A 25,160-nucleotide genomic window follows, 5' to 3' on the forward strand; every position below is an offset into this window, starting at 1 on the left:
AGCCCAGACTAAGCAGGACACGGAAGATACTGGGAGAGACCCTGCTTGAGAACACAGAGTTCAGCGACAAAGAGCCACAATACCAGGGGCCAAGAGAGACTGCACTGGACACCGCCCGCAGCGGCCGCTCGAAGATTTTGAGGGTGCGTGAACACCTGGTCGAGGCCTGAACGGAGATACCAAGGGGCAGAATGCCCCTCTCAGTGAACAGCCTTCACCATGGGGAGGGTCTCCAAAAGACGTGAGACGGAGCAACAGGAGCTGGCAGGAGAAGATCCTGGTGAGTCACGACAGTGGACCGGAGCTCACAGTGAATGGAAAGAAGCACAAGAAGACCCATCTCTCTACGACATATTGCAGGCCATAGAAACGTCTAGAACGGCTGTAGAATCCAAAATAGATGCACTCCGAGAGGACCTGGGCCTGCTGAGGGCGGACCATCAAACTTGCAGACCGAGTCACGGTGGCTGAAGGGGATATCAGAGATCTGAAACCACAGGTAACCATGTCTAGACTTGCGGAGATTGAAAAAAAGGGTGCACATGCTGGAGCGGGGGACGGCGAAAAGAGAGCGCAACGCAACAATATCCGTGTGATAGGCCTGCCAGAAAAAGTTGAGGGGAACAACATGGTCGCCTACCTCAAAAACTGGATCCGCACTGAGGTGGCGGAGGAGGGCCTGTCCCCCTGCTTTGCCTTGGAATGGGCCCATAGGGTCCCTGCCAGAATTCCCCCACCTGGGAGGTCGCTGAGGCCCGTAGTAGTGCGACTGCTGTTTTACAAAGACAGGGATCATATGCTGAGTCAAGCATGGATTAAAGGCCACCTCAAAATAGACAATAGCACCGTCTGGATTTTCCCAGACTTCTCTCGGGAAGTGCAGAGACAGAGAGCGTCCTTTGTCTCAGCCAAACGAAAATTGAGACAAATGGGGATATCATACTCCATGGTGTTCCCGGCTAAGCTTCGGATGACATCAACCGAGGGGACTAAGTTCTTTAATACACCACAGGATGAGTGGGAATGGATCGAAGCGCAAGGCCCACAAGACCGGAGAGATAATGGGCATGAAAAGCCAAGAGGGGACACCTTGAGACTCCCAGGAAAAGGGGGAAAACCTAAGTGCCTTCCAACAGAGGTGGAATCTCGACGAGACATGCAGAGTGCAGGGGCGGCAATAGCGTCATTGAGTGCCCAAGGTACATGAGGCACCTTATCACTGTCGGGGGAGGATCCAAGGGACCCATATTCCAACACCAGCATGAGCACAATTGGGGAGCTAGCCAGATCCTTCCTGAGGTGACTCCCAGATCGGCAGATGACATAATTTGAAGGCTACAGGACACGCAAGTACAAACAGGACTATTGGGCAGGGGGGTCGAGAGCACCCGACTATGGGGTTACATGAGCAGAAGAGGGGCCCGGGAGGGGCACTATGGTGTTTTTATGCATTGAATGTTGGATGGGGGGTTCCGGGGAAAGGCTTTCCTCTGGGTGGACACCAGCCTCGGCACTACCCAAACTTTGGACACTTGTTCGTTTTGCACGCGAATGTGTAGTTTGGATGGGGGAGAGATCCTCACTTGTCCTGGGGAAGGGGCTTTGGGGTGTTTACATAGTTCTAAGTTGGGGGTACTGCTGTCTACCGAATGGGGGGGTGAGTTATAGTATGAAGAATCATGTCGCTCGGAGCAGATCGCTGGCGGCTGGGCATGCGTGTTGAAGTCAGGAGGAAGGAGGGAATATATTGCAATGCTAAACCAGACGACATATAATCTCCTATCCTGGAATGTCCGGGGTATGCATTCCATGCACAAACTGCAAAAAAATGTCTCCCACTTGAACAGACAAAGGATTCACATAGCAATGTTACAGGAAACGCACACCCTGGCCTCTGAGAGGGTAGCACTACATCGGAGGTGGAGGGGACAGGCACACTACACCTCATTTTCGGCATTCGCAAGTGGGGTTTAGATTTGGGTATGGGCGGGGGTCCCATTCCAACAGAGTGGACACAAGGTAGATCCAGAGGGCCACTATGTAATAGTCACGGGGAGGTTGGATGGGTAGGATATCACGCAGATGAATATATACGGCCCAAACGTCGATCAGGGGGCCTTTCTCAAACAGCTGTCTGGGATCCAGGCACCCTACATGATTGGGTCGATCATCATGGGAGGAGACTTTACTTGCATCGCGGACCCAGATCTTGACCAGTCCCACCCACCTCTCTGGGATTCCCCGGTACGTAGAATAGCCAGGGCCTTTAAGCACTGGCAGACCCGATGGGGGCTTGTAGACACGTGAAGACTCACTCATCCGATAGAGAAGGAATATTCACACCTTTCATATGTTCACGACCTACACAGCTAGACACTTTTCTCTGCTCACCGGACATGCATGCATGCATGCACGGCTTCAGGACACAGAATACTTAACACGGACTGTGTCTGACCACAACTCGATATTGACCAGACTACACTAGGGGACACAACAGCAACCTATCCCTACATGGCACCTTAGGCCCGAGGCCCTAGAGGACTAAGCGTTCTTGCACGAGATCAGGGAACATGTTGTAGCATACTTCGAGGATAATGCTCACTCCACTGACACCAGTATAATGGACTGGGAGCAAAAGACACACAAGGCAGTAATCAGGGGAAGGTGCATGGCAACGTCCATCGGGGTGCGACGCACGTTACTCACAGATGTTGAAAGGGAAGATTGAGCATTGAGGGAGATCGAACTTAGACGCCCGAATCACCCTGAACTCCGTCAGGAATAAGTGGAGGCGAAGGAAGAGGTAGCTGTGACAGAAGAACGGCTGAGGTGTTTTGACTTTAAAGCGTTCCTAGATAGGACCCATGCCGAGAGGGACAAGACAGGTAGGCTATTAGCATGGCTCGCCAACCCCTCTCATAGAGGGAACAACATAATTGAAATAGAGGACCAAGCAGGGCGGCCACTATACAGGCAGGATGCTATAAATAACAGATTTTATAGCTACTATGCACAGCGGTACAGGAGCTCGGGGCATCGAGGGGACGGGGAAATCGAGGAATATTTTTCGGAGCTTCCTCTCCATACTCTGTCAGAGGAGGATGCAGACCAACTGGGGGCGTAAATATCGGAGCAAGAAGTTAGAGTGGCTATTGAGGAGCTGGCGAGAGGGAAAACCCCAGGCACAGATGGGCTCCCCAAGGAGTTCTACGCAGCGCACTTAGAGGAGTTAGCCCAGAGATTAGTTGAGATGTATGCAGAGGCTAGGGACAAAGGTCAGCTACCAAACACCACCCGAGAAGCAGTGATAATTCCACTGCTTAACCCTGATGAGCCCCCATCGAATGCACGTCATATAGACCCCTGTCGATGCTGAACCTCGATTTCAAAATCCTAAGCTAAATCCTGGCAACAAGGTTACTCCCACATATGATGTCCCTGGTGCACTGGGATCAGGCGGGCTTTATCCCAAGCAGAAATACGACCCTGAATATACGCTGTCTGTTCTCCATTATAGAATTAGGTGCGACAACAGAACGGGAGGGTGCGATATTTGCAATCAACATAGAGAAGGCCTTTGATAGCCTTGCATGGGAGTTCCTCTGTCACTCTGTCTCAGATGGGGATTGGGCAGGGCTTTATACGATGGGTGCGACTGTTAAACGCCAGCCCAGTGGCAAGAGTCCATACGGGATGCACAATATCCACGCCAGGGGTGTCCCCTCTCCCCATTACTATATGCACTGGCCATAGAGCCCCTAGCGTGTAGGGCACGATCCGGGGGAGAATTCAGGGGGCTCCAGCTGGGAGGGTAAATGCACCACATAGCGTTATACGCTGATGATCTTCTGCTCTTCCTAAAACATGCGGAGGGGGAGCTGCAAAGAGCATGATGGAAAAGTTTGGCGCACTGTCGGGGCTGCAGGTTAACTGGCAGAAGTCCCAGTTGTTTCCACTAGAGGCTAACAACCCGCTGCTGAGGGACCTTGGAGAGCTGCGTTGGTAACCCTGATGCTTTCGGTACCTGGGGGTGTAGGTGTTTCACTCTATGGCGGATGTGCAAGAAGGGAATGTAGGGGGTGCTCTACGGTCGCTCAAGGATAATATGACGTTCTGGGGGAAACTTCCCCTCCCAGTGGCGGGACGCATTTCCCTACTAAAAATGGTGGCGCTCCCCAGGTTGCTATACTTCTTAACCACGTTGCTAGTGTGGGTACCAGGAGCATGGTTCCGTGAGCTGGAGTCATGCATCTCTGCATTTATATGGGGGGCAGGCAGAAGGAGGGTAACCCTAACCATGTTAAAAAGGATGCAGGCGAAAGGGGGCCTCACCATACCAGACATGGAGGCCTATTACTTGGCATGGCAACTGCAGAGATTCATGCAGTGGGTGGCAGGGAGCCTGACACCGGACAGGGGAACGCCTCCCTTCACCCCGGATAGGCTGCAGGTCTTCCGTACCCTGATAGGAACCGTGAAACCACAGCATGTCCAAAGCAACGAGCACAAAGCGATATGCTGATGCTGGGGTAGGTGTCTGCAGAAGACTAGAACAAGACGCCATACTCACCGGAACTACCGTTGACACTGCTAGAGGCACTCCCACATGGGGGACAATGGAGAGGGATAGAAGATTGGGAACAAGCCGGAGCCACGAAAGTGGGAGACCTGTACCGGGATGGGGAACTACTCCCCTTTGAAGAGTTCAGTACTGATTGGGGAATCCCACAGGGACACTTTCTACTATATGGAGCAGTCACAGGGGCAAGGCGGCGACACTGGGGCATGGCTACGACGGAGCCACCACGACATGCCACCTGCGAATATAGGCCTAGCGGGGGGACCATAAAAGCCGTCACATGTCTATAGAGGGCCATAGGGCGGGATTCTGCCCAACCGCTAGACCAGTTAAGGCATAGATGGGTAGAAGACATAGGCGGACCGCTGGAAGATAAGGACTGGGAGAACATATTACTGCAGACACACAAGGTGTCTAGAAATGCACGTTTCAGTCTAATCAGCTTCTAAATGTTGCACCGTGCGTACATAACTCCGGCACACATTAACCGGTTCTTTCACAGGGAGGATGCCGAACGCCCAAGGTGTAAAGAATGAGGGGCGGATTTTATACACATGATCTGGAATTGTCAGTCACTAACGCAATACTAGCAGGAGGTAACAAGGGAGACGGCCAGGATACCAGAATGGGTAGTTCCATGTACACCAACACACGTCCTTGTCAATCTGTTCACACACACAGCTAAGACTAAAGTCACTGATAAGTTTCAGGACCTCGCTTTCATACTGGCAAAGAGAGAAATTACTAGTAAATGGAAAGCGCCAAATGGCCCCAGCATCCACAGGTGGAAACGAGAGCTAGAGAAGTGGGCGGGATGTGCGGGCAGAATCTTGCTCAGAAATTTGAGAAAGGGCCTGGGCAAGGTGGAGAGGGCTCAAGCATGGGAAGTGCTAATGGCAGAAATGAGGAATAATGACCCAGGGTCTGACGCCACCACCCCTGAGGGGCTATCTCAGCAGGGGAGTCCCCAGAGGCAGAATCAGGAAGGAGTAATAGAGCAAGCACAAGGGGATGAGAATCCTTAGGAGCATCAGACGGGGGGGGGGCACTATTAGAAGGGAGCGACAGGGCGATGCAGAAATACACAGCAAGGAGTTGCGGAAGCAATGGATAATGCCTGACCCGTAAACATAGGAGACAGCAGTGCAGGGGGAGAGGGAGGTAGTTAAGTCTAAGTTTAGTTGGGAGGGGTAGGGGGGAGGGAGATGGACTGTGAATAGAATTGATTGTGACTGTCAAGACAAACCAATTGAATGGGACGCGGGGTAGCAACGAAGCACACAATCTTGATACTTAAATGGAATACAAAATGAGACCGAATGAAAATGTGAAGTGTGTATAACTGGGAAAAAAGCAATAAAATATGTTTTAAAAAATAAATGAATAGCATACTCCCTACTTTACCATCTGGATCACTGTGTATAATATCACCTGTGGACAGCATACAACATTTAATGAGGTTCTGGCTAGATGAGCTAGTGTTCAAATCTGGCTGTATATGATTTTTGAAACGTAACACCACAGGGCCTACAAAGTCCCAAGTGCTTTAAGTTTCACGTCGGATGGAATCACTCTTCAGTAGTTTCTTCACTCCTCTGGTTACGGCAAAGTCAGTGTTTCCTTGCTTCATCAAGAAATATAGGCCTCAGAAAAATATTCTACATTTCGAATATAATCACACTCACCCAATTTAGTCATTTTTTCTACAGAAATAACGTATTGCACAACACCCCCTTACTGGAAATGACCATCTTTTATGTGGTAATCCCCAAGATTTGCGTCTTCACTACCCTATTTTTGCTGAACCCATTTTTGTTGGCATTAGGACTCTGCTCACTTTACTCCTGCTAACCAGTGTAAAGTGTTTGTGCTCTCCCCTTTTATAAAACATGGTTTGCTGGGCATAAACCTTATTGGCACTGTTAATTTATTTAGCATATGGTACTACATATACCCAGGGCCTGTAAATTAAATGTTACTGGTGGGCTGTATCGCTCATTGTGCCACCCACTCAAGTAGCGCTGTAAAACATGCCTCAGGCCTGCCACTGCAGCCTATCTGTGCAGGTTTAAAATTGCCATTTCGACCTGGCAAAATAAACCTTTTCCCAGACCTAAACCTTCCTTTTCAATACTTATAAATCACCCATAAGGTAGGCATTACAGGTTAATAGAGCTGGGTACATGGTAGTTAAAGAGTAGGCCATTTATATTTAAAGTTTCACTGTGACAAGGCTGGCATCTCTTAAGTTAACACAGGTTTACCTAATTACGCCTAATAAGTACAAAATTCAGTTAGAGAACAGCTAGGGAAATTCTATTTCCGCCCATTTTAATAGTAATGTAAACTCATCTCTAATTGTGAAGTTAGATTTTAAATTCCTGTTTTGAAAATGCCACTTTTAGAAAGTTGTCATTTTTTGGACTAAGCCAAATGTGCCTGTCAGTGTCCATTATCACCTTACTGTTAATGGCTTATTTGTGGTCTGTGGTCTGTATTCCTCCTAGACAGTAGACAAAAGGACCTTAGGTGTCGGGAGGGTTGTCCTCTCTCTTAAGCAGGTTGGTCTGGGGGTTGAACCCAGTCCCTTCTAGAGCTACAAATGGCAGCCTGAGGGCTTTACCCAGCCCCTTCCCAACTTCGAAAGATACCTTCCCTACCACTGGCAAATTAAGCTTATCCCTGGCCAGCCTTCCCTTTGTTTCACTAAACAGAGTGTAGCCATACCCAGGGGAAAGGAAAGAACAGACCAAAACTAGTTTAGGATTAGACAAAGAAGATGTCTCGATTACAGCAATCCACCAGCCAGGAGTGCGCAGCGAGCTATTCGATTCTCTAAACGGAGTCATGACAGAAGGTAATAAATCTACCATCTGCAACTAAATTCTAGATCTTGGCTTCCTTCATTTGCGAAAACTCCACATAAACCTTTTGTTGAAAGGAAAGACAAAAAACACAAATATTTAGCATCCAGATACCCAAAGGCCAGATCTATATGCAAGAGACTTTTGATGAACTGGTAAAAGAAAAAATCTGATTCTGCTTTCACACAACCGGCCTTGATCTTGTAATTATCAAGCTGTAACAGGATAAAAAAGAGTGATCTTCAGTTATCAAGCAGTCTTGCGATGCCATTTGTGTTTCATTGATCTAATTTGCATGCCAGAACAACCTCATGAACGTTTGCCATGCAAAAGCAACCCTCTTTCAATAATGCAATGCAGAGTAATAGAGCATAACATAATTTCTGAACCTGGCTGCCCTACTTATGAATTTGGATACGTAAATATACCACAAGATTGTATGAACATCTTAAAGGGGGACTCCATGCCTTTCACCAGATCATACACATTCAAGTGGAAAATACTTTGCATCTGATGTGAAGAAGTCAATTGGAGCTGTGATATGAAAGGAAGAAACATTACTCCAGTAGCGCATACATTTGTCAAAGCCTGACTCGCAGTTCCATAAGGGTTCACTGGGCAGCTGTCAATGTTTCTTTATTATCAGTATAGCGCACTTGGTGCTGGGCATGCAAGCTTTAAGGCAATTAACACAATTAACACTAACTCTATAGACATGAAAAACAGACTACCCTCCTCAAAATGTCCATGTCTCTAAACCAATTAAAACAATAAACACATTCCAACAGAACATTAACCAAGAGTTAATACGCAATAAATAAATATATTTTTTAAGGTAAAGAGGAACCAGTGCATTCAGCCAACAAATCACAGGTATATTCAGTTAAGAACGTTAACTCAGTAAAGTGTCCCAACACCCAGATATAAAAGTTCTGTAAGCTGAGTTCAACCATAGAAAGAGCCCTTCACAATCCATTTTTGTGCGTACCAAAAATAAAGAGAGACTTATTTTCCATGGTCAAAGTCAGGATGCAACCCCCATTCTCCAATGAGACTTACACAAAATGTCTAAGCATCGTTGGTGGTTTAAAAAACCATCCAATCTTAATCCATCAAGTGATGGGAATGTAATTCAAATTATATCGATCCCGATTTTTTTTCCAAATCCCTGCTTTCTGGCTGGAAGGTTGGTTGTAAATCTTGTTCTAAATAGGGTTTTCTACTAGCTCATTGGAATAAAAAAGGGCGTCAGAAACACTGAACAGTAGTCTCAAATATTTTTCAATAGTGCAACTGTAGTCCGTATAAGCAATGTAGCCGTGTGGATTGCGTTATGTAAAATAGTTTGGTGGAAAATGGAACAAAGATCCCGCTTCTCTGTGGAACCTGTTTGGTTAGCTGGGATTTATCTGTGGCTGTCCCGCTCTTTTTCACACTTCGATTTTGACGTTCCCATCAGAGAGGAATAGAACATGCTTGCAATTTTATGCAGTATTCATAAATATCCGTTGATGTAAAAGTAAAACTTAAACTTCTCCTTCATGGTAATGTCAACTGAATTATTGAACAGTCCATGCTGCTCCGTGGAAATTAAAGAGAGTGGACTTAGGTTGCCAGCCCTTCATCCAGATCCTATTGCCTTATCTCGGCTAAATGAACTGTCAATCAACTGCCACAGAAATTCCTTCTGGGATTAGAAATTCACCCTGCAGTCTTAACAGTACTGTGTGTCTTTCTCAATTTAGGGCTGTGCTGGCTATTTTCCCACTTTATTTAAATTTTATGTATCCTAATACTAAGAAATCTAAGAAACCCAATAAATGGTTGGGTGTGTCATTTTCTGTTTTGAAACTCTCGTTTTTCCTCAAGGCCTTGTTTCTTCCATATTTCTGAATATCTTCAATGCATACATGATTGTGTTTTGTCTGTGATTGTTTATGCTTTCAGCTCCTGATTCTGAAACAACTGAAGATGATGTAATACTCTGTTTGGAATCATTGTAAATATGTTCTCATTTGAAATCCTTAAGTCTTTGACTAAACCTCGACCTTCATCTGCTTGGATTAGAAATTCCAAAGCTAATTAAATCCACTGCATGTATTACTCATAGTCCCTTCATACTCTTTGGCATCTCCCTGTAATATAGTTCCCAAGGAGTCATCCACTGGTAAACAAAATGCTTGGGGGCGGTTTTCTGTAAGCTATCTTTGGTTTATTTCCATCATATATTGGCGTTTCAACAGCATTGTATAATTCATTAGTCTCTCCGTCATTATATCCCTCTGTTTCTTAACGAGCTGATCTTAAACTCCTTTTAATTTTCTGCACATGGGTGCACTTGCAGAACCCGAACATAAACCGGTCTCTGCCATTGAGCAAGGCTGTTACAAAGTAAATACAGCTTTTCCTGTTGCTTAGTCAATTATTGAAGAGTCACAGTGAAGATGTCAGTGCTTGTGAGATTTCTACACATATCTTCTCCTTATGGAAACATTTTCATACGCAGCCAATAAAATTCCGTGTGTCATCAGGACTAAACAAGTAAGATTTTGTACTACTAATGTTTTTTTATTGTTATGTGACAAATGTTTTTCACCACTTTGGATAACTATTTGATCTTAAAAGTTGTGTAGCAGAAACGTAGTCTGATTGTCTCAGTAAGAGTCTTAATATTAAAGTTGCCGCTTAAACTCCTATTGTTGTGTATGCAATGTTGAAATAATTACATTTTACTTGTGATATTGTGGTATTTTACTCGCAAGGCTTCATTACTAATACATAAATATTATTTTTAATTTTAATATTTTCCATATTTTAGCATCAATGTCCGTAAAAGAGATCTTACAAAGCTTAGTTGATGATGCCATGGTGGACACAGAGAGAATTGGAACTTCAAATTATTTTTGGGCTTTTCCAAGTAAAGCCCTTCATGCACGAAAGCTCAAGTTGGAGACCCTAGAAACTCAGGTAATTATGGAATGAGTGATAAGGCATACTTCATTTTAAAACAATGGAGTCAAATGGACGACATATGTTCTTGGTCATTCTGTTGCTTTTGTGGATTGATTTTTATTTTGCATTGAAAAATATCTTTATTTATATAATCGACCGTGTGATAACCAATGGCAATGTTGGGGGCTACAATGCCCGATGGGCTCCCGCGAAGGGGCTCTTTGCCGGAGATCTTTTAAAAGACAGCCGTTTGGTGAGTGAGGGTAAGTGGTTTAGATAGTGAAGTGAGTGTCAGTAGTGGGTTAAAATAGGTTTAGTACTGCCCTATAGGGAACACATTCTATTCGTGGGGTGTACTAACCTACCTAAAAATGCATAACCCTGTCTGGATTTAATGATCCTACAGGGTCTAGTATGTGTATGTGGTCGACCTGTTTCTTGCCTTCTGCCCCTAACGGGTCAATCGACAATTCTTCAGGACCAGTGTCTACAGGAGTGAGTCCTCCTAAACTCTTCGCATCGCCAGCCCGACGAGGAGCACAGCCCAATGATGAAGCATGACATCCTTCGGGGTACGTGAGGGCAATCCATAAGAGACCTGTTCACTCCCCCCTCTTTAGGAACTGCACATTATTTTGTTTTACTTATTTATTAGGAGCGTTGTGCAGGACCTCATCAAAAGCTCCCGGTTCCTCATTTTTGATTAAAATGTCATATCAGTTGTTTCAGCAGTAACACTAGGCTACTCTAGGTTTCTGAATGAAGATGCTGTGCATAGATTCCATAGAATAACCCACAGAGTTGAACAGCTGTGCAATGCTAGAGCATGTGAGTTCTATTTTTATATGACTTGTCTTTCAATGTTTCATTCTTACACGGGCATCTTTCTTTGGTCCCATACAGTCCAAGCACGTTGGCCATGATAGTACATTAATATTTCTCATTCTCTGCATGGTCATACAAACTAAGTAAATATATGCAAATGTTGGCAACTTTATGACAAAATAAAGCTTTATTGATGGAAAACCTCCCCCATCTCATGGCCCCAAACTAGTTTGGTTTGTTGCGAGAAGGCCAACATTAGATGATACAAAAACAGAAAGCTACTAACAAATAAAATGAAAAAAGTAGTTCACCCTGCAGTACTGGGAATGTTGGATGCTGAGAAATTGATTAACACAGTAAATACATGCTTTATCTAAAATGATGTCCGCAATGACAACTTTGTGAAACTACATCTGAATAAGTATGCATGTTAAAACAGTGAAAAACGGCTTTAGTGTTTTTTTTCACTGCCAGAACATGTCAAACTTAATTACACATCTTACGTTTTAGACAGAGTGCACCCTGTCCTATGAGCCTTCAGGGCCTACTTTAGAGTTGGCTTACAAATATTACAAATGAAGGCTTACACGTGGGAAAATGTGTTTTTGCCAGGTTGAAATGGCAGTTTAAAACTGCACTACAGGCTGCAGTGGCATGCCGTATACACGTTTTACATTGCTACGTTATTGGATGGTACAATGAGTGCTGCAGCTTCTAGTAGCATTTCATTTTCAGGCTCTGGGTACATGTAGTACCATTTACGAAGGACTTGCAAATTAAATTAAATGTGCCAATTAAGTGTAGGCCAGTTTTACACTGTTTGGAAGAGTGGGCACAAGCACTTTAGTACTGGTTAGCAGGAAAAAAGTGCACAGAGGCCTAATGCCATCAAAAACTGGTTCAGCAACAGAAGGCAAAAATCTGGAATAGTGAAAAGGGCTAGGTCTACAAATTAATACTGTGATTAACCATAACCGCCTGAACGTTTTTGAGAACCTCATCTTTCAAGTTGATATATATTCTTATTTTTTTTTTTTTTTTAAACCGTTTATTACATGTTAAAAAGGGTTACAAGTATGGGCCTACAACCATCCGGCCGGCCGCTAGAGTGGCAGAAGCATATGACATACCTACAGTAAGAGTCTCTTGGCGGTGCAGATCGGTAAAGCAGGAGATATCAATAGCGCAGGCCACATAACTCCAAGCCCACAATACGGTTTCCTTTTTTCAAAACAGAACAACACAAAAAACCACACCCGCAAGGCAACCCGCCATCCAAAGTGACGGCACGTGCTCCTTAAGTGGGGGATCCCAACCAGCAGCCAAACTCTGAAGAGGGGAATGGGAATAAATCAGGGACAGGGGAACCACATGCCCGCGGTTGGGGGAGGGGGTCGGCTAGGGGGACGGAGCTGGTGAGGCGGCCGGTAGCAGTGGCGGCTCACAAATACCCCCGCGGTAGGCGTTCCAGGGGCCCCAGATTTTCACCCACGCCCCAGGCTTACCCCTCGCCACATACACTACCTTTTCACGAAACATACACCAATCCATATGTTCTTTCCAGGCCAACACCGCTGGGGGCCACCGGGATCCCCACAATTGAGCAATGTCGCGCTTAGCTATCATGTATCCCAGAGTCACCCACCGCGTCTGCGGGACCGAATAGTCATTTGGTTCCCACACATTCAGCAAGCATCTCCTCGCTTCAGGCAACAGCGCAACACGCGTCACCACACGCAGGACCTCATGCACACCACGCCAGAATCGCTCCACCTGTGGGCATTCCCACAGAATATGCATGAAAGTTGCCAAGGCACCACAGCCACGCTTACACAATCCGTCACCAACAAAGCCCATACGTAGAAGCCTTGTCCCCGTCACGTAAACCCGGTGGAGGATCTTAAGCTGGACGAAGCGAAGGCGAGCCGGGATGGCCACCTCCTTCGGAGAGGCCACCGCGGAAATCCAGTCCTCGTCGTCCAGTTCCAGCCCGTCGGCAACCCAGGCCTCGCGGAGACTAGTCAGCAGGCACGATCTGTCGTTGATCAGTTTTTTATATATAAGGGAGATCGTGCTGTCTGGGACATGGCCATCCAGCACTCTGTCCTCCAGGGGGGAAGACTCCGGAATGGACGCGACATCAGGGAAGACGGAGCCCAGCGCGTGGCGGACTTGTAAGTACCGAAAGTACTCACTGCCTTGCAGCTGAAATTCCGTCCGCAGCGTCTCAAAAGTTTTGAATCCACCCCTTGTCCAGAGGTCTCCCACTGTGCTGATTCCGATCGTGTCCCACTTCTCGAAGCCCTTCGATGTCCACAGGGAGCCCAACCTCTCAGACGCATATAGCGGTGTCGCCCGGGTCAAACGGTCCTTCCACCCCATCGCTGCATTAGCCGCGTGCCAGACACGCACCATGACACGCGTCGGTCCCGTCAGACGGGAGTCGGGCGCGCCAGAGTAGAGCGCTCGATTGTAGTCGCCACCGGGCAGGAGCATCTTGTCCATTTCAAATGCCGGGTTCAGGGCGGGCCCGTAAAGGCCATGATTAATCGCAGCTAGCTGGGAGGCCCAGTAATACCGTTTAATGTCCGGGAGGGCAACCCCCCCATCGTACCACGGGAGCGTCAATTTAGCCAGAGCAATACGCGGCCTCCCGTCCCAGAACAGGCGCCGCTGCAGGCTCTCCACCTCACGGAAGTAGCGCGCCGGAACCAAGTCCATAGTGTTCTGAAGCGCATACAGAAAGCGCGGCAAGGACATCATCTTAAACAAGGCCGCTCGGCCAAGCGGCGAAAGCGGAAGACACCGCCAGCGCGCAACGTCCTCCCGCAAGCGCTGGAGGGGGGGTAGTAAGTTCCGCTCGTAGCGGGCCTCCGGGTCAAGAGTAATATATATACCCAGGTACCGGAACCCCTGGGAGGCAATCTGGATCGGGCAGTCCCGTGGTAGGGCCGGAGCCTCCCCGGAGAGCACATACACGCAGGATTTCGCCCAGTTGATGACAAGGCCTGAGTTACGACCGAAGGAGCGCAAAACATCAACCAGGACAATGAGCGAGTTACGCGGGGAGGCGAGATACAAAAGGATATCATCGGCGTAGAGGGACACGCGGTCCTCATGCTCGGGGGTCCAGCGGAGACCACGGATGGAGGGGTGCCACCGCAGCCACTCCGCCAAGGGCTCCAAGGCCAATGCAAACAGGAGCGGTGACAAGGGGCAACCCTGACGCGTGCCCCGCCCCAGCGCGAAGGGGGCCGAGACTCGCCCATTCACCACCACCTGCGCCAATGGGCCCGAATACAACAATTTGACCCAGCTAATGAATCCCGGTCCAAATCCAAATTTCGCCAGCATCGCCCAGATGTATGGCCATTCAAGCGTGTCAAACGCCATGGTGGCGTCTAAGGACGCCAAGATGGCCGGCTCCCACACAAACGGGACACGCGCGAGCACCCCATGCAAGCGTCGCAGATTAAGAGCCGTGTTGCGATGGGGTATAAAGCCAGATTGGTCTTGGTGGACCAAATCGCCCACCACGCCAACCAGCCGGTTGGCCAGTACCTTGGCGAGGATTTTGGGCTCCGCGTTCAAGAGCGAGATAGGCCTATAGGATGTAACCCGCTCACGGGGTCTCCCCTCCTTGTGGATCACCACGATTGTGGCCAGACGCTGGTCCGGCGGGAGGGAACCCTGCGAGTGGGCCGCCAGGAACATGGCGCGCAGGTGGGGCGCCAGTACATCCGGTCGCAGCTTGTAGAGCTCGATGGGGATACCATTGGGGCCCATGGCCTTGCCGGATGCGACCGAGCGAATAGCCAGGGCAATTTCGTCCGAGGTGGGAGGAGCGTCCAGCAAATCCCTGTCCTCCACCGTAAGGGAGGGCAGCGCGATGTCCCGAAGCAGGGCATGGGAATCTTCCTCCGAGCAGGGAGAAACCGGGGAGTACACCTCGCGGAAGTAATCCGCGAAGCAGGAGACAATGGCTTCCGGCTCGGTGACAGGCACACCATCCATCCCCTCAATCAAAGGAACCACACGACTCGCTCTCTCCCTCTTGTCCAACCACGCAATCAATTTACCAGCCTTATCACCCACATCATACAGTCGCCCCTGTTGCTCTCTACTGAGGCCCCTGGCCGCCTCCGTGACGAGGGCCCTATAGGCCGCCTGCTTGAGGTGCAGAACATGCAACTTGGCGTCTGTTACCCCGCTCCCCAGGTCACCCTCTAGTTCCGCAATTTCGGCCTCCACCCGGGTTACCTCCTCCCGCTCGCGCCTCCGGGCATGGGAGATAAAGGAGAGGGCCTCCCCTCTGAGAACTACCTTAAAAGCCTCCCACAGGGAGATGGCCGAAGGGACAGACCCCACATTCATATATATTCTTATTTTAATGATATACACTGAATGTCATTTTGATAGCACATTACTTCCACTAATCTGTTCCCAAAGTTCCCTTATCTCATCCTGGGAGCATGGATGAGAAAATGTTTGGCTTGCGCGGCATATATGTACCATGACAGGTGGTGTTTTCGTGATTACTAGAGAAAGATCTTGCCTTCATTGACCAAAATTATGTAGCACCGTAACAGATCTATGTGAAGGAAATGGTGTAGAAAGTGAGCTAGGCAGGGAGTCTTAGCATAGCAGTTTGGAGGCCGGTAACATGTAAGTGCTGGAATGCTCAGAGTAGTGTATGTGATGTGTCTGAATTGTGTAAGTGGGATGCGCAGCTAACCATTCTGGGTGGCTTCTCAGTGCTTGAGTGCTGTGTGAAGGCAGGTTGAGTATGCCTGCAGCTGTGTGGATTAGAGGCTAGGAGCAGGTGCTGGACATGACAATAAGAGAGGTGTTCAGCTTAGAGAAGGGAGAGTGAATTTGATAAATACAGATTGGTTAACCAGAACATCTGGTATGAGGTACTAGGCTGTTGTGATTGTGACTTTGCTCTTCTGATGTCTTATCCCACCAGGTGACTCAGGTGTATGGAAACAGCAATTACCTATTGGTAGGCAATGGTCTAGTGTTGGTCCAGGCTGTGATGCTTTAAAGTTTTGCTTCTCCAAAGCTTGTTGCATTGGTTATTTCAGTTGCTTGGAAACAGTCATGTTTTAGAGCAATACAAAAGGTCAGATAATCAGGAATACGATTTCATAATGTTGCTCTCTGCATGGAGAATGCTAAGCCACCCAGTCAATATCTGTTGTATTCCAGAATGTCAGTGTGGGTATTAAAGCATGGACTGTGTCTGGTCTGATAGGCATGCAGTTTCCTGTGGAGGAAAAGGGGTTCTATTCATGTAGTGCACTGCACTGCTTAATTTGCAAATATAAATAAATAAGTACAGACGTCTAGAGTTTTTCTTGGCAACCTTTTTTGATTGCTGGGGTTCCTGAATACCAAGGATGCCAAATCTTAATTCCTCATTATACCTCTTTCTTCCACCACCTCACACTTCCGAACTCTTTAGCTCTCTCTTGCAGGTTCTTTTGCAGCCATCCTATGTCCCTTAGTCACCATTTTTATATATTTCTCTTTCTACCTCTTCCACCTTTTCACACTTGTTGGGGGTCAAAGTCCAGTGAAGAAGTAAAAAGTCCTTATCCCCTGAAATGGGTTCCTGTGCCCACCACCTGCAACCATTGGCACAAATTAGGCGCTGGAGCTAATAACATTGAATGAAGCTCACCTTGATACATTCAAACTGAAAATGAAGGATAAGTCTAGCTCCAGTCGGTGGTTTATGCTGTAAACTATAAATAAGTTATTCAAACTACCAGAGGTAAAAGGTATTAGCCTTGTCCATACAGAAGAGCCTGTAACCTTAATAGAACCCCCCTCCCCTCCTGAGCTTTCTCAGGCAGCAGAAGGAAGCCCTGACAATCTTGTTTATTTGGGGTTCACACTGAATGGTGAGTTCAGGGTAACTCCAAGGAATTTCACAAAATGTGTCGGCTTAGAAGGCCACTAGGCTGGGGGCATCATGTGTCCCCCTGATTGATTTCAGAATACGAGTTAGGAGCAAACATGGCAATTTCTATTTTTCTCATGCTGATGCGCCATGTTGTATGAACGCTTGCCAATTTGCTAACTAGAAATATGATAGGAAGTAGAACTGAACAACATAGCCTATGCAAGTAACTGGTTATAGGTTTCTGGAAGGTCATTACATTGATAATTGTCTATCGAATTTAAATTTGATTGGAGTTTCTACATGGTCTAGTTACACTATAGACCTGTTTACTCTTAATATTAGGTTTGTAACATCGTTGTTTTGTAATCCTGAGTGTAGGAAAGTACCCTTTTTGGCATGGTTATCCTCCACTTTTTGCCTGATTCTGATGCATCTTTGACTGAGTGTGCACTGGATTCCTGCTAACTAGGTTCCCAGTGCCTGTGTTCTTTCCCAAAACTGTACCATTGTTTCCACAATTGTCACACCTCTGGCTCACATATAAGCCCCCTGTGAAAGGTATCAGTGGTACCAAGGGCCTTGTGACAAGAGAGGGTCTCTAAGGGCTGCATCATGTATTTTGCCACCCTAAAAGACCCCTCACCAACCGCAGGCATACTGCCACTGCAGCATGCATGTTTTGGTGCAGATAAAAGTGTAGAGTCTACCTCGCAGACATCCCTGTGTGCAAGGCCTACCAGCACTGCAGGAGGCATAGGTAAGTCACCTCTACAGCAGGCCTTACAGCCCTAAGGCAGGGTGTACTATACCTCATGTGAAGGCACAACTGCATGAGCAGTTATGTCCCTATAGATCCATTCGTAGACATTATAAGTGTACAGTAAAGCCATACTGAGTACATGGGCTGGGAGCTTGTCATTACGAGCTCCACAGCTCTATGATGGCTTCACTAAATTCCAAGATGTTTGGTACCAAACATCTCAGCTTAATAAACCCACACTGATGCCAGTGTTGGATATTTAAATGCACCCAGAGGGCACCTCAGAGGTGCCCCCTGAAAACCTACTAACTCGCCCGTGTGTGCCTGATGGGTCGCTACCAGCCTGCCATCTCTAGACATGTTTCTGACCGCCTGAGGTGGGAGCCTTTTGCTCTCGTTAAACAAAGCCTGCTCTGGGTGGAGGTGCTTCACACCTACTCCCAAGCAGGAACAGTATAGAAAGGTGGTGAGCCTCAAAGGCTTCCCATCCTTTGTTATGGTGACCAGGGCCTCTCCATCTAGTGGAGTTGGCCACCCTCTGACCAAGCTCCACTTTTGGTGGCAGGTCAGGTGTGAAAATTAGTAAGCAGAGGAGAAGTGTCTAGTCTCAGCCATGAATAACCCTAAGGTGTCCTGAGCTGAGGTGAACCTCTCTCTTCTGAATCCTCCATATTGGTTTGGAGGAGACTAGCAATAGGGTTAGGGTTCTGCCCCCTCCACAAAGGGAGTGGACATACAAAGGGTGTAGTCCCCCTAAAGGTAAGTAGCCCTTTGGCTACTCCCTACTAATCTGTGTAATGCCCCTAAAGTGAGTATTTATGGGCACCCCTGAGCCCTAATCCTCAGATTCACAGCGACCTACAAAGAACAGGACTAAGAAGTCGATCCTGGCATGACAAGGAACATCTACGCCTGCCCTGGCCCCAGACCTGCCAGCCAGTCTGCAAATTCCGAACTTTGCAAACTCCCATGATTCGTCCCACTGACCAGAGGCCTCCAGAAACCTGGGAGGCCTGCCTGCCTTCCATAAAGACTCCAAATCTCCAGTGAATAGCAGACCTGTCCAGAAGAAAACATCTTTAAAGACCAAGAGCTCTGCTCTGAGGAACCATGAATCCGCCTACCGGACCCACCTCTGCATCCGATGCCCGAGTTCACGTGGCCTACCGGTCCTGCGAAGGTTCCCCAGCAACTCTGTGCAAGGGTCCATCGTGGGTTGACCCCCACCGGACTCCACGTCGACGCCTGCAGCCTCTGCACGACGACCCCCTACAACTGCGACCTGCACCTGTAGGCCGTTCCCTACACAAAAGTCACCCCTGCACTCGGAGGCCCTGAGACTTGGGGAGAATGACCAATGGTGTCCCGACGTTCCAGAACATCTTGACTTACCTGTGCACCTATAGGTTTTCTTCGACTGGCCTCCTGGCTTGAGCCTGCAGCCTTTTTCCGAAATTTGAGGTTTCCCATTGGTTTGCATTGGGCGCCCGATGCTGTGTTGGTACTCTGCACCCAGCCTCACCTGTGCCGCCGGAGGTGCAGACTTGTTACTTACCTGGACTTTGCCTGCTGTTGATTCTTTATCCTAAAAAACAAGATTGTAAGTCATTTACGTACCTGCAATTTATTTGATTGCGTTTCCTCCTTTAGGATAATATTATATTTCTGGATATTACACTTTGTCCACTATCCTGAAAAGTAATTGTAGCAAAACTTATTTACATGCAACAAAGTATCTTTGGTTCTATAAAATAAATATACTGAAAGTATTATTTTTACAAACCATTGGTCTCGGATTTAGTAATTGAGTGTGTGTATCATTTATTGCCTGTGTGTGTACCACAAATGCTTAGCACTACCCTCTGATGAGCCTAACTGCTCACCCACCCTACCACAAAAAAGAGAATTAGTATTATCTACTTGAGCCTCTGCTCGAAGGGCAAGATTAAATATTTGTTTATTTAGCCAAATGCAGACCTCTTTAACCCCTTCAGCGCGGCGCGGATTTCCGCGCCGCGCTGAAGATTCCGTGCGCGGGCGGGGCCATGACGGAGCGGTTCCGTCATGCGCACAGCGCAACCGACGCACGTGACTGAATCGCTCCGTCACAAGCGTCGAACGGGTTAAAAATGTTTAACAGACATAGATTGTGTTTACGACTCGACTTGCCCGTATGATGTGGAATTTCAAAATCTGTAGGATTTTAAAATTAGTAGGTTTGTGGGGTGTAGATGTTCATCTCGAATCTTTCTTTCTGTTGCACCTCACAGGACTTGTTTCTCAACTTTTGTGCACATAAACATCAAGCTCATTAACCATTTCTTCAGTTTGAAAGTCTGGGTCTGAACTATTCCTTGACCATTACTTGAGTTGTGTTTGTTTGACTGACAGGGGCATTTTTACGGAGCGTTTTTCTATGTAAAGTGCAAAAAAGTGAATTTGGGTCTCCGCAGCTTCTGCTTGCATTTTTTTAAGGGTTTAAATTAGGACCCTTTGAAATTTACATTACACCAGTGTCATTTGTTGAATTCTGAGTTTGCTTGCTACGTGACATTTTCAAAATTGCATAATTCCACTGCTGCTCTTGGCTAAATTATAACATGGCAGCATGGGAACTACCAGAACTCCAGAGACTGTTCATTGCGGCAGTTGTGATTTTCGCGCCTTTTTTTATCCTTTTTCTTTCGCGAAATGTGTTTCGGCAAAAATTTACATTAGGATGCATTATGAGGTAAAATATAAGGCTATAGATGACTTTGCACGTTGCATAATCAAGTGTAATTGCGCTTAATTCTCCCGAAATCAATTTCGCGTATTTATGCAACCTGTAAATGCCGCGAAAGGGAATTATGAATTTCACATACCCCTAGTTTAAATGCAAGCAAAGGGTCTCCTGGTTGGATTGTGCAGTGATCTTGGGAATGTATATTTTCTGCTGTTTATTATTATGGTAAACGTTCACGTGCTCGTGGGTCAGTTTCGCCATAGGATGCACGTTTTTGAGTGCTATAAAGTCGGTCAACTTCAGATATGCTATTTAAGCAGCATCTTTCTTTGGAAACACACGAAGTTATGAAGAACTCAGCATTTGACCTGTGAAATTAGAAGATGTAGGTCATCTGCCTCAAAACAAGTGCTGGATGATTAAGTTGCTAAGATCAGAGCTTTCAAATAATGTCTTATTCCTGGCACTTAGACTTTCTCTTGCACAAGCGCCTGCTTGCCCAGGTTTCTTACTTGTTTCAAATTCACGAGCCAAGCAAGCACTTAGCGAACCTGTCCTGACAAGATCAGAAAGCCCTTTCGCAGCATAGGACGCATCTCAGTAATTTAGAACTGCCCTTACAATCTGCTGACTCGTGTAAATATCCAGCGTGCAGCCTCTCCTACACTTTCACTTGGATCACTCGCACTTTCTCTCATTGTTTTGGAAATACTTGGTGAAAGCATAAATGTTTTAATTGAATAGATTTTCATCTATGCATCCGCAACAATGCATATTAAATTGAAACACGCTGCTTACGTGCCAGGCTGATAATCTCGAGGATTCATTTGCTCCTAAAATGAAATGCCAGATTAGGGCTTCCAGTACGAAGACCACTGAATCATTTGCCCAAGTTCCAGAACGCCATAGTGCATCTTTTTCCTCCTGCTCTCCCGCCTTACCGTTGGAACCAGGTTTCCACTAAATGATCTCTTGGTAATTTATTCAACACTATATATACACAAAGCGAGGGATGAGGAAACGCGCTCCGGTGTAAGGAGGCGATTGTGTATGACAGTAGCGTACTCACCTGCATGAGGGACTCACGCTTGGAGTTTTCCTCTGGGTGACGAAGTGGAGGGCTGGTACGAGCGACTTTGGCCCCCATAGGTCACTGTATGGAATGATACCAGTGTCACTGATTGGTGATTAAAGACCCTTCAGCCCTGACGAAATTGCCTTAAATTAAGATTGGCAATGAAACATGACGGCCTAAAGGTTTGCAATAATGCAGCCAATTTTTAGTTTGAATAAGTGCACACATGAATAATAAAGATGGTAATTATGCTACTTACTTCAATTTTAAAAATCACGGGGTCTTGTTTTATAAATAGCACACTAGGTATACATTTTTGCACTTTTTTTGGGACACAACTTTATTATTTGAGGCAAGATGGTTGCCAATGATGAGAAAAGTGGGCATAGCTGGTGAGTACCAATCAGTAAGCTCCATTGGTGGTGCGCACGTGAGGTGCCATCTTGTCCTTTTTGCATATAGACATTTTTCCAGGTTTACACATAGATTGTTGTAATATTTATCTGACGTGGTATTAAATGTACATCCCTATATGTATAGGGGGTATAGAGATACGGTGATGTCATGTGAGAACATTTTTAATAAATATAGAACATTTAGGCAGTAGAGTGTGAGGACACTACTTCGAATGAAAGTGAGGAGTGTTTTGGAAAAAAGTGTTAAAGAACCCTTTCCTCCACTTATACAATCAGCCTCCAGATGAGGAGCCTATAATGAACAGGTCTTTTGTGTATATATAGCTTATTGAGTGGAGGGTGACCTGTTTGTTCTTTCCCTCTGTAGCTCCTTGTTGATTGAATTTATGGCACACACCTTAGAAATTTGTTAGTGTGGAATGATGGTCCTGTCTCATAAAAGGTACTGCGATCGGTTCACAGTTTTAAAAATACTTAGACTACCTGGTAGCTAGCAAAGGTATCTTAACCCCTTGAGTGCCCATGACGAGATGGTCTCGTCATGGGCCGCGGTTGCGCTGTGCCCATGACGAGACTATCTCGTCATGAACCCCGCCCGCTAATTCAACGCCCCGCACAGGGCGGGGAAAGGGCGGGGCACACAAGGGGTTAATATGGGCAAAACAAGGCCTCTTTCTTGTGACATAGCCGAATTTGCTACAATAGCTGAGCCTTGACAGGACCATGGCTGATGTCACGTTGTTCTGTTAGGTGATGAAATTCACCCTACAAGCATGTCTTTGGTATTGCATTGCTATGGGCAGTGAAAGAAAAAACTTCACGGAGTTCAAAGCGGGGCCAGTGGTCAGGTAAAAGGTAACCATTCTTTCCAGCGCTGAGCTTAAGACAATTATATTGAATGAAGTAATTTACATCTGTTTAATAGGTTTGCTTTTGATCTTTGGGGTTGTCACTTTCTCCTAGAAGGGCAGGAATATCCACCTATCATCGCCTAGGATGCAAGCTGGACAGCTGATAGTTGTACATTCGCATTAAAGGGATAATGAAAGTGAATCCGGTCACACCCAACAGGTGTTCTTAATGAACTCTTATGAACCGGAACCTAACTTGACTATTTGACTATTTGGCTGTTTCAGTAGAAAAGATAGAATACAACTTCTTGCAGTTCTATCTGTTGTAGGTAGTGGTCTCACTGCAGCTAATAGAGCTAATATATTCCAGTGTTTCAGTCAATCCACTGACCTTCGTTAAGTCATCTGAGATCAACATCACTACTTCTCTTGTCTGTTCCAGACACAGCCTTACCTGCAATGCATCCAGCTGTTCTGTCTTTATGAACATTTGTATTTGTTTTTTCAAAGGTGTGATACTTGGGATTTACTTTGGTAAATCTCCTAGCAAGGCATAGGAGCTTCTTCAGCACCAGAATAATCTATGATAGCCTCACTTCCTTATGGGGGACAGCTTGTAAACAGAGGAACTAATGAGAAATTAGAGCTCACTCCTAAGGTTACTGCTAATTAAGGTGATTTCAAGGATTGGTTTTAGGGAGAGACATTTCTTGGTAGTCTCATACGTTAACTATAGAGAGACACCAGAATTCCCCTTACAGGCATATAATGTGTACAGAATTCTTGTACACAGTAAATGTCAAACATCAGTAAAGGTTCTAGTTCATGTGCAAATGGTTGGCTACCTGGGGTGGAGTGTGCTGGATTTTAGAGGAGGCACTTCCTCTCCGTGCTCCAGTGTGATAGTTTCAGGTGGGGCTGCAGTGAATGATATTGGCACGTGTGAGGACACAGTTCAGCGAATCGAAAAAGACAAAACAATAGAGTAACTAATACTGCATCAAAAACGTTAGCATCCTTTCCACCTTAAATGTACTTAATATATTGTTAGAAAATCCATTCCATTCATTGAAACGTTATGTCTCATGCATTTATTACCATTAAAACAATGGCGAACCTTGCAACCCATTTACATTCTGTTTCCAGAGAGATACCATTGGCAGTGCCATAGGATAGGCTTGTATGTGTTCCTTGCTGTAATAGCACCTACATGCATTTTAGTTAATACCCAGGTGTGCACATATGCATGCAAGCACGCAGACAGGCAGATGTTCATACTTAAATCCAGTCCACCAGCCTTCATCAGCTGTCAATAATTGCACAATGTTAACCTGAACCGTGCTTCCCTTTGAACAGGCACACAAGCTGCCACCGACAGGTCTCAGCATAATCAGACCTCGTCAGTGAGGTATTGCTAGAGTCCTGTGACTGGTCTGGGGTTGCTTGTGTTCCCATTCAGAGGGATCTGGCTTGACAGTTCTGGATGCAGTCTTGCACTTGGAGGAGGACCAATGTTGATTTGCCTATGGTCTCCCTTTGTCTGGATTGACTTAGTGAGCACAAAACATTGAAATGGAATGGTACGCCGTTCTGATTTTCTTTTTTAACACTCTTTTGAAGATGGTTCTGTGTGTGTCTACATTGTGTAGTCCTGTATTATTAAATGTAATGGTTGGTCAGCACAGCCCATGGCGATGATGGCCACCACACACAATATGTTGTACCATGTGGTACTAAAACAATTTGTGTCTGTAATCCTGTCTTCTCTGATCCTGTCCTCTATTTGAACTCTACTCAAAAGGAAAATGCTTGAGATTGAACATTAGTTATTCAGTAAATTAAGATCCTAGCAAGTAATTGTGTGATCTTTTGGTTTAGTGAATACCCCTTGTGATTACACAGCTTAATAAGGTATAGCCCCTTGTGTATATTGCCATTCAGAAATGTCAAAACCCATTAGGTCTTTTGCTAAACTAAGGTGTAATGTTTTGTGCAAGAAAAGGACACAGTCAGTTGCTCACTTGGTGCACCAACTCTTTCTGTACTCCTTCATTTATTAGCAACGGCGTAAATATTTGTTGAAACAAATATGCAGATAAGACAAATTTTTGAATGAAAATATCGAAGATTGCTTTCAGTGACTAACTCAAAATCAATGTGATGCCAACCATCACATGAGCATTCGCAGACGGACACTAAACT

The 25,160-nt window shown here is 46.3% G+C and overlaps 1 protein-coding gene across 1 annotated transcript in view; it reads left to right on the forward strand.

Annotated features, from left to right (window-relative positions):
- The window catches only part of MND1 (meiotic nuclear divisions 1), a 440,846-nt gene that overhangs the window by 161,576 nt on the left and 254,110 nt on the right, over positions 1 to 25,160 (forward strand). Inside the window, exon 4 of the mRNA XM_085641689.1 lies at positions 10,262 to 10,410. Coding sequence (XP_085497815.1) covers positions 10,262 to 10,410 — 149 coding nt within the window. The remainder of the gene's footprint in view (positions 1 to 10,261; positions 10,411 to 25,160) is intronic.

The sequence above is a fragment of the Triturus cristatus genome, chromosome 2_2 (genome assembly GCF_964204655.1).
Source record: "Triturus cristatus chromosome 2_2, aTriCri1.1, whole genome shotgun sequence".
NCBI lineage: Eukaryota > Metazoa > Chordata > Amphibia > Caudata > Salamandridae > Triturus > Triturus cristatus.